General features: G+C 54.1%; 4 protein-coding genes across 4 annotated transcripts in view; 2 read left to right on the plus strand and 2 right to left on the minus strand.

Annotated features, from left to right (window-relative positions):
• Positions 1–731: 731 nt before the first annotated feature.
• MAM_01944 (Patatin-like serine hydrolase) lies at positions 732–2,635 on the minus strand (the record flags this gene model as incomplete). The annotated part of the gene is made up of 3 exons (XM_040820743.1): positions 732–1,403; positions 1,471–2,290; positions 2,370–2,635. 3 exons carry the CDS (start codon positions 2,633–2,635, stop codon positions 732–734), a joined length of 1,758 nt encoding a protein of 585 aa, XP_040681086.1.
• Positions 2,636–3,486: 851 nt separating this feature from the next.
• On the minus strand, positions 3,487–4,790 carry MAM_01945 (Leo1-like protein; the record flags this gene model as incomplete). The annotated part of the gene is made up of 2 exons (XM_040820744.1): positions 3,487–4,485; positions 4,533–4,790. 2 exons carry the CDS (start codon positions 4,788–4,790, stop codon positions 3,487–3,489), a joined length of 1,257 nt encoding a protein of 418 aa, XP_040681087.1.
• A 1,038-nt stretch (positions 4,791–5,828) lies between these two features.
• MAM_01946 (Mob1/phocein) lies at positions 5,829–7,661 on the plus strand (the record flags this gene model as incomplete). Its single annotated transcript, XM_040820745.1, has 5 exons — positions 5,829–5,851; positions 6,094–6,354; positions 6,527–6,885; positions 6,948–7,059; positions 7,118–7,661. The coding sequence occupies 5 exons, from the start codon at positions 5,829–5,831 to the stop codon at positions 7,659–7,661; spliced, it is 1,299 nt and encodes a 432-aa protein (XP_040681088.1).
• Positions 7,662–14,028: 6,367 nt separating this feature from the next.
• MAM_01947 (Basic-leucine zipper (bZIP) transcription factor) overlaps positions 14,029–14,870 on the plus strand; it is a gene marked incomplete at both ends in the record, with an annotated part of 2,001 nt that continues 1,159 nt past the window's right edge. The window contains one exon of the mRNA XM_040820746.1: positions 14,029–14,819. Within this exon, the coding sequence (XP_040681089.1) occupies positions 14,029–14,819 (791 nt within the window). The remainder of the gene's footprint in view (positions 14,820–14,870) is intronic.

A 14,870-nucleotide genomic window follows, 5' to 3' on the forward strand; every position in this document is an offset into this window, starting at 1 on the left:
AGTTACACGTCTCGTGCGTGGCATGTACATGTATACGCACGCATATGAGCCAAGCGTTGAGACATTTCCGCCTCTTGGGGACTTGTTTGTCTGGACGGTGAACCGTGGCACAACCGTCGAGCAACGTCCTCGAGTAGTTCTGACGAGGGTCACAACGTCATGATGCATGCCACCCAGATTGAGTATTCTGAACCGAGTCCAGTAAGCTTGCCTGTCAGTACAACAGCACAGAACGTAATGGGGGGGACATTGAGATGGATGGGCTCCCGAGTACAGGCCCCAGGCTGCCTGCCCAAGCAAGGGGTGTGTGGACGTGCAGGTCTGTCGCGGAGTATAGTTACGTTGAGGGTGAACTCATGGCGTCGCAAGTTTCTGCTGCTCGAAATCCTGGTACCTTGCCTGCTTTTGCCTCTGACTCTATCGCTCCAGTACAGGCAGTAAGGCTTACCTACCCATAGTCGCCATCCCCACCGTTGCGCACTCTGGTTTACATTGCATCTACTGCGTACTTTCAAGCGGCTTTTCGCTTCATCATGGCTCAAAATTCCGTCTCGTTGTTTGTATGTAGAGCCGAGCGCCGCCTCATGAGTAAATCAACGTGCCTTGGGGAATTGTTGGGGGTTGGGGGGAGAAAACTAAAACAAGACACAAAACACTCCTCCAGACTCTCTCGACGCCTCCCAGATGCGAATATACAAAGCCAAAAACATGACGGTAAACAGACGAGACTATCAGGCCTCCACGCCAGCCATGCTGCCTTTTCTCCTCAGGTCCCCCGCCTTCAACTTTCTCACCATCTGATACGACCTATCGAGCTCATTCTCGACGGCACATCGAATCCTCAGCGCCGCCACCGCAGGCCACACACTCCTCTCGCCCCTCAAGATCCAGTAGTTCAGTGTATCCCTCGTGGGAGTCTCCAGGAGTCTGACAAAGTCTCCAGCTGTTACTTCCGGGACCAGCGTCATGGAGGCCGCTGGTATCCGTTCGTCCACCAGAAACCGCCGAATGCTCGACGGTAGGAGTCGCAGCGTATCGAGTTGTCGTAGACGGTGACGGACTTCGAGTCCAACCATGCGCACAAGGAACGCAGAGAGCTGTGTAGTTCTGCTGCGGGATTCGAGGAGTGACGGGCCGTGCATGTCGGATTGCAAGAAGGGGATGAGGTATGGCCGGGCTTGGCTGACAATGAAGTGGTTCACATTGAAGAGTTCGGCGATGCGTTGGAGAGGCGAGTCGCGATCCGTGTATGAGGCATGTGTCCAGTGGTGGAAGTGGGTGGTGTTGGCAGCGGCCCAGGGGACGACAGTGCCGTGTACATCTTTGGCGAGGATTTGGACCTTGCGGGAGCCGTACAGCGAGGGAGACGAGGCATTTGATGCTACGGCGGCCGTCCAAATCAACTGATTTTGCACGGTTAGTAGAGTGTTCAGGTATAGCATGTCGACCCGGAGGCGGAGAGGTACTCACAACGTTGGGAGCCGTGATATAATTCATCAACGTCGGCACGCCACCCTGGCTCTCCGTGGCGACAGTAATATTGAGTACCCTCTTACTCCGATTGTAAGCCTCTTCGAAGGTTAAATCCCCCACGTTTGCCCGGACACAGTCCTCCAAGACTGTAACATCTAAGAAGTACCCTTCACGCGAAAACCTCCGCAGTCGTCGCATCAAAGTCGCCCATCTCGATTTGAACGTCTGTTCGCGGGGAGTCGCTCCATTCTCTGGTCTGCCTCTCGAAGCAAACGCCGAGACATCGATCCCGTCACCTGTCAAAATATTGGGCAATTCTTCTTCTGTATGTATGGCAACTAAGGCGGCTATCAGGGCACCGGTGCCTGTTCCCGTAATGATGCGGGGAAGAAGACCGCGCAGGAAGAGGGCTTTGGCAACGCCAAGATGGCATAATCCAAAGATGGAACCGCCCTGCAGGACCAGAGTGCTTCGACCAAATGCTTGGCGCGTATCGTGAATAAAGTCGAGCTTCATCTGGTTCGTCAATATTCTCCCCTCGCCTTGTGAGTTGGAGATGAATGTCGTGGGCAGTGTGCTGATATCCTCGACGCTCTCTGCGACTTGTGATATATACTCCTCTATGAGATACTTGGTCCCCGAGAACGACCGGTTGTAGAGCGTAGGGACGGTAATGTTCCCTAGGTTACGGATGAGGCCAGATCGAAGAAGGTTCACAGACTGCTGAAAGTGGCTCTCTTGTCGAGCGTCGGCCAAAGAATGCAAGCGTTCTGTGATGAGTCGCCAGTCGTAATGTTTGGACGTCGGGTTGTTTCTCCTGCACCAAGCGGAGCAAACGATCAGTAGGGCCATTCCCTCGAGATATCGGCATGATCGTGGGTGAGGCGCGTCCTTACCACAAGTCTAAGCCCAGCAAGCTGTCCAAGTGGAGAGATGCTTCTTCCCAGTCCTCGAAGCTCTCTGCATTGCGCAGAAGTTCCAGCCACAAATCCACAGGGTGCTTGCTAGTATACCAGCCCACGAGCTTCTGCACCGGCGTCAGTAGAAGAGCCATGAGGAGGAGAATGGTGTGAAAGGAGCAAAAACGAAGGTCGAAACCCACCTTGATCCAGAACGTGGTGACATCCATAATCACCCTCCAGACAGCTAAGACGGCCGCCATGATGTGCCGAGGGTGACGAGATCGCAATCACAGGCCATGCAGCTGATGGTGACACAGGAGCGACAGAGAGAGGTGGGGTCACTCGAGAAACTTGGCTTCGACTTGACGGTTTGCTTCTCTCACACGGAGGCCGGCGTAGGCTGAGACAGCATCGTACTCCGCAGGCGAGTGCGAGAGGGACCGTAAAGCCGCAGTTGCTCTTGGATCAATGACTTGGCCAATCGATGCCAGACGGCGCATGCTGAGCCCACGAGCCCACGAGCCCACGAGTGCTGCGTACAGGAGGACTGGACCGTAGGCATGTGATGATGCCAGGGATGAGATGACTTCTCTCCGGGAATCGCGGACGGAGGCGCTAAAATCGACTCGCCCGCCCAAAATCGCCTAGCTCTTGCCCATCTGACCATCTCGGCTCGGACCCCGACGTACGGTCACGTACCTTCCACAGGTACGTAGCACTTCGTAGTTGTCGCCGCTTACCTAAGGGTACCTAGGCTCATATGCAGACACTAGCTGTACCCATCATGTCATAAGTTTGTTTCCTATTTCTGCAGCCATGTTGGTATCGCGGCTTATCTATCATGTTCCGGGTCGGTCTGAGGCCTCTCGTCTTATGTCTTGCGAGGAAATGACTCCATCAGCAGCACGACTCTGTCGGCTTGCACAGCTTCTCTGGCGCTGCCTTGCACATCTATAACGTGCCGCCTTGGTTCCGAATATTCTCTTCCGAGCTCGTCAACGCCCTTTCAGTGATTGTACATGATATGTGAAAAGCAGACTCCACGATATATGACTATTTCCTCGTCCGATCCGCCAACAACAGCACACTCGCTCAAGCCCCTTGCTTTCTGTTACTCTTCCTCATCCTCGTCTACAATATTTCGCCGCCTAGTTCTTCCGGACGGCTCGCCTGGTTCGACCTCGTCTCCCTCGGCATCCTCGTCTTCGTCTGGATCCCTTGTCCTCTGTCTCTTGCTGCGAGGTGGTCGTTCCTCCTCGTCATCATCCAGCAAGTCTTCCTCTTCATCCTCTGCTGCGCTGTCCATTTCTTCCTCATCACTGCCCACCAGGAAGCCGTCATCCAAATCATAGTCTTCGCGCCGTCCGACACCCTGTGGGAGATCGTCGTCAGAGTCATACTCTGGCCGGCGTCTCTTGGGTTTCGTAGATTCCGGCATGCCTCTCTTGCGTCCAGACCCGAAGCCACGGCCGCCTTCGAGGTCCCTAATCGATAGCCCCCCACGACCGGACCGCCCGAGTCCACCGTCCATCTTTAGCGCGGCATTTTCGCGTCGGCGTTGAGCCTTCATCCTCTCTTTTTCTGCCATTTCAGCCTGTTTCTTCTGCAACTCGGGGTCTCGGGTGGTGCGGATAATCATATCACCGTCGTTTGCTGCCTTGCTAGCCTGGGCCATTCGCTCGGCCAGCACGGACAGCGCGTCATCCCCAACTGCCTTATTGGGTCGCACGTTGAACTGCTCCGTCAAGTGACCAACAGTCAGTAGAATATTACTGCCGAGTTCGGCCGCCGCCGCGTAGTGATGTCCATCGCGAAGCTCGTTGTACGGCTGGTCCGTTCCAGGCGCGAGTGCCTTCTTTTGTATTTCGTAATGCTCGCCGCCGACAGAAATGGTCAACGAACCGTCACTCCACCGATAAATATTCGTGTTGCTCTGTAGATATCCCGTGCTTGCATCTTTTCGGATGCGGGCTACGTGTTTCGGCCTGTCGGATTTCGCATTGTCGAGGTCAAAATCACTTGGTTGGAAAGTTTCCGCGACGTATTCCTCGGGCATGAATTTGATGAACTTGGGAACTCTCATAACACGAAGCTGAGATGCGCCATTAGTCTATGTAGCACATCATATTGGGTCCTGGAAAATTCAAGCCATCTTACAATGCCGTCTTTGGGTTTGGGGATCTGATGGCGATAGGTCTGCACCGCCATGACAACCCGATCTCGCGTCTCACGCGGGAGACCATCCTCGTCGTCGTAGCCTCGTCGCCGCGCATCAGCATCGTAATCGGGGTCTGAAGCAAGTTCGTCATCGTCCAGAACTCGGGTTGTTCTCGGCTCTTCGTCGCCCTCGTCGCCGAAGAGGTCGTCACCGGCGGTTTCATCGACAACGCCGAGAGAGTCCTCGGAGTCAGACATTGTGCCACTCTTGTGGTGTTTCGGGCTACAAGTCGAAGAATGCGGCTTGCAGTCGATGGCAGGCAAGCAAGAGAGTTGAAAGTTGCTGGGCTTGCTCGAGAGGCGAGACTCGGAAGCTGCGCAGAACTCAGATGGATGCGGTAAGAATGCGCACGGGCCACACGGCCAACCAAACCAGGCCAGTCAGTTAGTTCATCAACAGGCTGCTTCTTTTAGACAACTCACTACGAGTCCCAAAAAAAAAAAAAAAAAAAAAAAAAAAAAAGTAGTAATAGAAAGATAGATAAATCAAGCTTGACTGCATCTCTTGTCGGAGGATTCAATCCTTACGAGCTTCTTCGTGTAAAATAATCTGCTCAAAACAGCATGGCGGCGCCTCAGGCTAGCGACAACCTGACCGGAGTGCTCTGTACAGCCTTGGCTATGTCAGAGCAACATCCACCCTGAAACTCATCACGTCGCCGGTCCTTGGTGCGCCCCAGAATACTGTTCCTTCTCGTCTTGTCGAGCTACGTGCATACTTGCATTTGAGCAAAAAATGCTTTCGCTGCCCTGCAGAGCGCGCGTGGCCTCGTGTGCAGGCCGCGGCAGGGATCTGGATCCATCTGCGCCTCTGATTGAACCTGCGCGGATTGTCCAACCAGAAACGGCCACCGCGTGGCTCCCCCCACATTTGCTCGTCACCGTCTCGAAATGCGACTCGGGCGGCTCCCCCCCCTTCTCTCACGCCAGACACCACCAGACACCAGACCCCGGACACCAAAAACATGGACTCCTGATAGAATCTCTTTACATAATAATATCTGCCCCATCCTCACCGGGCTTGTCCACGCCGCTGTTCTTGGCTGGCATTTGCTCTTTGCCTCACGCCTCAATCTCAGGCTAACGCCTACAGTTGCCTTTGTCGTTCCTTCTCATCCAACCGCCTTTGTTCGCCGCCTCGCATAAGATCCCGTGACGGGAGCTTTCAGCCCGCCCCTCTGGCGTTGCCTTTGCATTGCCGCCCTCCATCTCAGTCACCCCGCCTTCCCATCCATCATGTCCAATCTCTTCTCCGGCATGTAAGTAGCTGTGTTGTTCCCTCTGATGGCTGTCTTGTTCTTGTTCTCCTTGTTGTCTTTCGCTTCACTCCATATGCTGCTACAGGCGACAAACGAGCCCCTTCCATCAGGGGCCTCGCAATCCAGGGGCAACTTGGACGATCCAGGGCCAAACCCCATTCCTTCAGCAGGTCCATGTCCATTTATCCGGTGTCGGCAATCCGGGCCAGACATGGAAGTTTGCATACTCTACCGCGCCTCAGGGCCAGCCGCCTCCGATCGGCCGATTCCATTCCACATATCTGCCGCCCAATCACGTTAGTCTTTGGATGGGTTAAGAGGTTCAACATGATACTGATGGGCAACGCATACGCATGGCCTGGCAGCATCAGGTTGGCGAGGTTCACCAGGGGTATCACGCTCAGCTTGGGACATTGTCGCATCACGCCATGTCATGTCGAGACCGACTTGCCTGCCCGTCGCACATCAGTTCTGGCATGGGCACTCGCCGTCGAGGCATCGAGGTGTATCCCAATATCGATGACAGAGCTGTCTTTGAGACCTGAAGAACTATCAGTGCTGCATTCTCCAAGAGGATATTGTCTTCAGGGGAGCTTTCCTCTTGCTCTGACATGCTATTGTGACAGTCGTTGGCTTCTCTCAAGTTCGAACTGCTACTGACAAGTGAACGCTTAGCAACGCTCGGTTCCGAGGTGCTTCAACGAAGCCGTCGGGCCAAAAGAGCCCATCTCCGTCGACAGGCGGCCAGCCTTTGCCAGCTGAGTTTGCTTCTCAGGGAAGCCAGTTATCCACACATCTTGCTCCCAAGGTTCCGCCTTTGCCGAATTCGCCGTCACTAGCCCAAACGATCGGGATGGACGGATCTGGTGGGGGAATGTCCAACGTCGAAGATATCATCAGTAACTACCACCTTCCCCGGCCGCTACCTCTGTGGCTCAACGCTCAGTATGTCAAACATATTGTCAAAGGCAACTTTATGACCTTGAGTGCACGACCAAAGACTGTGGAACCAGGAGAGTGGATTGCCCACCAAGGTATATAACCCGTTTTGTGCGATGATGTTGCGATTTCACGACTAGCTGACTCTTCGAGGTAGTTGTCGAGCATTATCGAAACCTATGGAATTTTGTGCGCGTGGTTCATGAGAAAGAGGATGGTGGCACAAGCATTTGCAACCCTACAACCTGCCCTCGCATGTCTGCTGGAGCGTGAGTGTCGACAAAATCATTTACTTCAGAGAGGCGGAGAGACTCACCTGCTGAATAGAAATCATTCCTTCACATGGCTCAACAACAGACGAGAGCCAGTAGAACTTCCTGCTTACGAGTACATGACGTTGATGCAGCGATGGATTTCGGGGAAAATCGACGACACCGCCATCTTTCCAACAGACCCTTCCGGTGTATCGTACGCCCACAACCCCAGCATTACAACAACTCCGTTGTCGCAACTTTCCAACCCCGGAGAGCCTGAATACATTGGCAAACGTTCGGGCTTCCCGGAGAAATTTGTCGAGGTCTGCCAAATGATCTTCCGTCAAATGTTTCGTGTCTACGCACACCTTTACTGGGCACATTTCACTGAGCCTTTCTACCATCTCAACCTTGAGAAACAACTCAACAGCTGTTTTTCTCACTTTATTTTAACGGCTACAGTGCTGGATATGCTTAAGCCGCAGGAATTGGAACCAATGCAAGCTCTGATTGACCTCTGGGCGGCAAATGGGACTTTCCCCCCCGAGTCCAAGGCTTACGAGTATGCTAATTTGCGTGTTGGCGAACGACTTCTTCATCTTTCAGGTACTCAGTAGAGTTGTATGGTCGTCTTTTCTTGGGCGTATCGCATCTGTTTTGTGTTGATCACACGGCTTAGTGTGCTGTCTGCGTGAACAGCATTGCCTCACGGGCGAATGGACCCAACATGGAAAACAATACATGACGTTTTTCTCCGCGAAATTGGGGTTGTGTCTGCTGCAGGTCGGAGGAGTTGCGAAGTGGGATTCGATCCTCAGGATGGTTGAGCGCAGCGCAGGTGAGCATGAGGGGGATAGAAACAACCAAGAAACGGCCGGGCACAGCAGACGGGAATGTATTCTGGGATCATCGAAAGGTGGACAAAAGAGACTACCTTTACTGGCGACACAATATCGCTTTTTTCGCGTGCGTCTTGTCCAAGGATCATAGCAACGTCCATACCCTACACATGTCGAGATGTCGATCAAAAGAACGCGCATCCTGGAACCACCTCGTCGTCTGTCTATCTACGCTGTGTAATCACATCCTCCAAACACATCTGTCGTTGGATGCATCATGCCCAACGGCCCAATGCAGACCCCATCAGATGACTGTCCCATTTCAAACGACCGTCCGTGACAGCCGGCTACCCAAAAGACGCACGATCCAGACGCAGGGGCTATGCACTCACGTATCCTATCTATGCACCATGGCCCGACCAAACCAGAGAGCCTGCTCCGTACGGCTTTCCCACAGCCCATGTGATGCATTCACGTCTTCCCCTCTACATGCCGTGCCACAATGGTTTGCGTCGCGGCACTGCATAACCTATAGCACCCAGGCCGACTGCACCACCGCGGACGGCCTGACGGTTAGGGACTCGTTTCTGATGTGTCTCTTTTGCTGGCAGGAGCCACCGACTACCAAGGCCACCTCGAACATGACTTGCGTCTCGTCGCCACCGCCCACGAGGACAAGGTCGTCTTCTCCCGCCGAGCGGCAAGTAAAAATAGAAGCAGCGCACTCCGTACTCCGTACCCGCCCGAAGAACCGAGAAGCTGGTCCGACACCACACGAGCCCTGGGGTCAAGGGGGACTGAATTCCGTGGCTGGGGAGCGGAAGTTCCCTCCCCTCCCCTCGCTCTCTTCCTTTCCCCTTAAGTCCCCCCCGCTTGCGAAGATTTCCTTTGTCCAAGCCGGGTTCTGTGCTTGGAGGGGGGGGGGAAGGCGACGGCCGATTTGGGCCAAGAACGAGGCTTGTGTCGTTCCGGAAGAGTCAAGACTCAAGACGGAGTAATGGAACCAGGATTCGGGAGGCTGTTGTTGGAGGCGGACGGATCTTGGTGCCTTTTTTTTTTTGGTGGTCACTGGTGAGATCTTTGGTCTCTCTCTTGACGCTGGGATTGTGGGCGCGTCTTGAATCTTGATGCGGTTGGCTCTGGATGTTTGATGTTGCTGTTGTGCCGGGCAGACTGGTATTTCAAGAAGACGAGGGGTTTTCGTTTCTACGATGTACGCGGGCGGAGTTGTGGTTTGGGTTGCGACCTGTCTTTGTTGGAAACCGCCTTTTCTACATACGTACGCTGGTTGACTCGGCAATCTTGTGCTGGGGCTGGCTGGTTGGTTGGTGAGGGTGCCGTGTGCTCTTTCAAAAGCAGCGCTGCCCAGGAGTTGATCGACACGTCCGGGCGCGAGTGAAGAAAGCAGCAACTACGGGGTACGTGCTATGAATAGAAGGAGGAATCAGGGATCAAGGCCAATCTGCGGAGTAAGCAAACCGTATGTACGTATGTATTTGCGTGGTTGCACCCGTACCGCAGCAGCCGCAGAGTTCTCCTCGTCTCTCTTACCACATGGGCAGGCAACACGCCGTCGTCAGTGGTGACAGAGGCCAACTTGGATACCGAGTATGTACGGAGTATGAGCAAGTGAGTTCGGCCAGGTTGCAGACCATGGAAAGCATGTCCGAGACATGCTGGCGATTATCTTGTCAAGTGGTGGGCGGGACAACAAGCACAGAAGCTAGGACAGGCACCACGGGGTTTCCCTGGGAGGGGCGTGCTCCAGCTCCATATGCAGAACATTGGCCGGGCACATGGGATGAGGAAAAGCCATGGTGACATGAGCATTAATGGCGTTTTATATAAAGCAAACGGCGCTTTGTCGGCCATGTCCTGTGCCTCCATTCCGGGACGGGACCCGAACGGCAAGCAGTGGTCCGTTGTACACTGCCTGGACGTGACCACCAGGGACGATTGGCGGCGAGTCATCGCATCGCTCGTTGCAAAGGGGGGGGGGGGGAGTGAGAGCACCATCGACAACAAAGAACGAGATGGGCAAAAACTGGAAACTCACCGCCCAGACAAGACGGTTTGGGATATGGGGCACCATGGCCGGTCAACATGCGACTATGAGGCACAGTGGAGCTGCTGATAGCGGAAGTTGTGTGGTTGGATCACGGCCTGGCGCGAGTGAGATGAGAGACTGGGAGGGAGAGTCGACTCGACCAAAGAAACCCAGCCCCCATCCAGAAAAGGATTACTTACGGAGTACTGACTTAGTAATACCCCGTGCACGGAGAGCGAGCGAGCCATCGCACTCAGCAATAAGCTCGACGCGCCGCTGGACTCGGCAGCGAGAAACGGGCAGACATGCCTTGGGTGCGTCCAGTGTTCCGTTGAGGCAAAGAGGATTACCCAAGGGGGCAGGCAGAGTCGCGATTGTGCGCAGAGAAGCTCGGTTGGTTGTCTCGACGGTCCCTAGGTGAGGACAGAGGGCATGCGAACAGACTAATTGGACCATCACGTCGCATTTTCCTTGAGGAGAGATGCAGTCGGTCAGGTGGTGGTGGTGGTGGTGGTGGTGGTGGTGATGGTGATGGTGATGGCTGTGGGTGTTGAGACATTTTGACGTCTTGTACTGCCGCCGTGCACGTCTGCAGGAAGGGTACTTCCACCATGTGTAGCTTCGTGGTCCGGGAGCGCCATGCCAAAACAGGCAAGGTCGACTTTCTCGCGCCGTTCCTTTCGTCCACACTGCGCCAGCCGATGAGCAGGTGGCAGCCTTCAGTGGTTGCCAGCCTCTCGCCTGATGAGCGCCATGTACCCCTGATTGAGACTGCTCTAGCGAAATACGGAGTTCTCTGCACTCTGTGCCGAGGACCCTGTCGAGATTGGCCATTGCTGTTCCGGTGACACGCTCTGGAGTCTGGCCCGCGCCAAAATCCTGGAGGGCCATCTTCACAAGGACGCAACGACCCTCTTTGCCTCCTTGGATGATCAAGCGTGACCCTACTAGCTCTGCTGCCGACGGAGCAAATAGGAAGGCAGAGCGTTGAGGAGGACCAAAGCATCATCGCCCGTCACTTGAGTGTCAGACCGTGGAGACGCCTACATACAGTGGGAGGCAAAGGGCACCTAAGTACTCAAGTACTAGGCTATTGCGTGCGATGCTCCAGAGTATAACTTACCAAGTAGTACTCCGTACTGATAGCTCATATACTCCTGTGGACGACTACATCAGCGTGTTCATACGCCACAAACTGCACCGTATTCCTCACTACCAGGTACTTCAGTAGGTTCCTGGTGCTGGCTGTTGTGGCTCAGCCCGGCAAGCCTCAGAGTGGAGGATCCAAGAAACTTGGAAAGGTAAGTAGTGGCCGTTTCTGCCCAACCTCCCTTCATGCCGTACGTGTAACGTGCACTGTAGGACCGCATACGAAGTACTCCATACCCCGGACTTTGCTGCTAGCTCTTTGTACTGATAGCGAGACTCGCGCGCTCTCTCTCTCCTGTCCCTCGACTTGGACCATGCTTGTTCTTGGCTTCGTCATATTGCTTCTCCCTGGGCCCCGGCACATGTACTGGTTTTGCGGGCTTGATCCAATGAGGGCAGTTAACAGGTTCAAAGCGCACATACCACTCCTTCATCGGATCACTGGTTGCATTATTTGACTGCTCCGAAGTCCGGACTGCCCATGACTCGACTTTGCCAAGGATTCTCAAGTACACAAAGCACAAGGACAGTTGCCGGAGGGTCTTGGCTAATGCGGAGTATGCCATGACAGTTGCTCACCAAAAAAGGCACATGGAACGCGCCTTCATATATCTGTAACAGCGTTGCTTCAAATCCTGCAGGATAACGGAAAGAATGGCGAGAATTGGAATCAGATGGTGGTTTGCTCATCTTCAAATAGGAAGCAAAAGTAGACCCGGGGTTCCAAGGAATATCAAGCTGGATGCGAACCAGTGCACTCACTGTATGTGCAATTTTCCTGTGCGCTGCGTTGTGACCCGACGTACAACACTGACGGATCCAGGGGAGAGAGAATCTGCATCAAGCACTCAACCCAGGTCCGGATGCACCATCGAGATGTATGCTTGCATAGTCTTGAATCTAAGATGAGGAGTTGAATTTGAACGTAATGGGCAATGTTGTTGCGGTCATTGCGCTCCATCCAGACTGGTCGTCGTGCCTTGCTCTTGGGCCCCTTTCCCTCTCTCTTTGTCTCTCTATTTTTGGCCCAATGTTTGGTCGCGAGGCAAAATATACGAGGCAAGTTAGCAAGAGTTGCACGCATCTTGGCCTGGATTGGGCGTGCAAAGTCATGCGCTTAGCACATGCACTTATATCTTGCGAAAATTCTGTCTGTCATGATCCCTGTAGAACGGCAAGCCCATGTAGCTCTCATCTCGACTGTGTCTACAGAAGCTGGGCATCAGTGGTCCAAACAGCATCCGAGCGAGGAAGACAGGAACGCTAGTATGGGTGCCCAAACTGTGAGCACGCGGATCGATCTGGATTCGTCTCCCTGCGAGGCTCGTCAGCGGACCTAGCATCTGACTAGTATGTCTGTGGTCCCTGGCAATGGCGAATGGGCGGTGGACCACAACGGGCCGTGATGAGACGAGATCCGTTTGGATAAATCGTGGTCGTGCCAGCTACAACTTCGACCAGCACTAAGGCACCTAAATCGTTGCTTGTTTATGCCGTGATCATGCACATGTGGTGTAGTCCGTGGGAACCGACGTATGAAAGATGTGCAGGCCACTCACGGTCCTTGGCCGACTGCAATAGGGCCAAGAGTCTTGAGTCTTGTCTCGAGTCTCGACTGTGCGTGGTAGTGGTGAGTCGTGACGTCGGGTCCGCAAACTGATTGGGTCTTTCAGGGCGGATTGTGGAATAAAGGTTGCGGCCAGCGGAACGTGGACATGGACATGAACCAAAGTACGGACGGAGTAGGGAGTCGAGGTGAGGCTGGGCTGGGGAGTTGGGAGCGTACTGATGATGTCTTGCAACAAGATTCTTGGGACTTGGGAGGCTTCTTCCCTCACCACACTCACTCAGTCCTCTCACTTTTGGCCTGGCGTGTGCGTCTTGCCTCTGCCTGCGCTTGACCAGGTGAAGAAGCCGCGGCCCCCAGGCCCACTTGCCCTCTCTCACGGGGCCCGAGGCCTGAGCTTGATGGATGGATGGCCCGTAGGCGAGGCCTGCTCAGGTCTCGTCAGGTTGGCCGGTACATCAAGTACTTGAGTACTTATTGATGGTACCAAGGGCCAAGGCCGCTCCGCACATCCGGGCTGCCAGAGGCCCAGAGGCTAGAGGCTAGAGGCTAGAGCTCAGCTCACACACCAACTCGACGCCTCAAGCTCGAGCTCAACGGCTACAACGCACCAGACACACCAGACACACCAGCCCACCCCGCCGCCGTCCGAAGCCCGCACAAAGTACATAACCTATCTGCCTCCTCCCTCCCAATTTCTGGCATTCTTCATAGCCCAATACTCGTCCGTCATATTCACGACAAGGCCTTGAGGTCGGTCTCTTGCCGTCTTTTCCTGCTCGTTTACAATCCTTCACTTCATTGCAGACAGCGTACCCTTCTGCTTGTTCCGCCGCTCTTACTTGTGTGCTTTTGTCTTTCCTCGTGGACCTACACGCCGAGTTCCCCCGCCGCTGCAGCCGCATATCGAATCTGCGATTTGCTGCCCCTCGCCTAGTACACGGCTTTGCGAGATCTCGACAAGCCGCAGTTTTGTCCCTTCTGCGTGAGGTAGGCCTTCAGGTTTCAACTCTCAATATACACTATTTATTGTCATCAGCACGGTGTCCCCGTAGCCTCAACTGCAACAAGCGGTCCTACGCTGTCAAGTTTGACACCACTTCTTGCCCTCGACTTTGCAGTCCAACATGCTTAGCTGGCAACTATCTGTTGCTTATTTTCGTATCCTTCAAACGAATCTGCGCACCCAAGCCCACATCTTGATTTTCCTTAGGACGCTAGACGCTTGTACTGTACTAACGCCACATTCTTAGGCCGAGACATCTCGCAACAGCCAGTTTTGCATCCACGGCTTCCCTCCTACCAGCTGCTTCTTCCTCGTACCCATCCTTCATCTGTTGAAGCTTCTGTCCCGACAAGCTTGACCAAATTCTGTCGCGGCAATGGCCTCACAGTTTGCTATGCAGCCGTTTTACAGGTCTACGCCTCTAACTGTGGATACCCACCACGCCCAGCAGAAGTATTTTGAAGAAGAGGACAAGAGCGGTGTATTGGACGATGGGGTCATTGAGCACAACGCTGTTGACTCCGCCTTGGATCTCTCACCACCCATGGCCAACAGTCGACGAGAGTCCTTTGCTGTTGGCAGCACGCTTTTCTCCCCAAAGACGGAAGATTGGCAGTCTGTAGATATGCAGTCTGTGCCAACGAACCCTTTCTCGGACCAGAACGGTGGGAGCAATGTCAACGGCGCTCCCAACCCTTTCATGCAGCCACACGGCCAGGTTTTCCCTCAACACGGCTCTCAGTGGGCTATGGGCAACAACTGCGGGCCTGACAACTCCATGCAGCAGTTCAACAACGTCTCTCCTGCATTTAGTTCTGCCAACTCCGTCTTTCAGCGACCATTGCAAAACCATAACCCGTTCCACAATACGGGGAACGTGTTCGCGTCGCTTCACCAAGGGGATCAGTCTATTCCAACCTCTCCCCAGAAGGAGTGGATGGTTCCTGCGCAACCAATGAACAAGAAGATGCAGCCTGAAAGCCCCATGATTCGGTCACACAATGATATGAGACGAGGAGATGGTATCCGCAAGAAGAACGCACGCTTTGACATTCCGGCTGAACGCAATTTGAGCAATATCGATTCCCTCATCTCCCAATCCACAGATGAACAAGAGATCAAGGAGCTGAAGCAACAAAAGCGCCTGCTGAGAAACCGCCAAGCAGCGTAAGTTCCCCGACCGCCCTTGACTTTTTTTTTTTTTTTTTTTTTTTTTTT

The sequence above is a fragment of the Metarhizium album genome (genome assembly GCF_000804445.1).
Source record: "Metarhizium album ARSEF 1941 chromosome Unknown scaffold_3, whole genome shotgun sequence".
Lineage (NCBI taxonomy): Eukaryota > Fungi > Ascomycota > Sordariomycetes > Hypocreales > Clavicipitaceae > Metarhizium > Metarhizium album.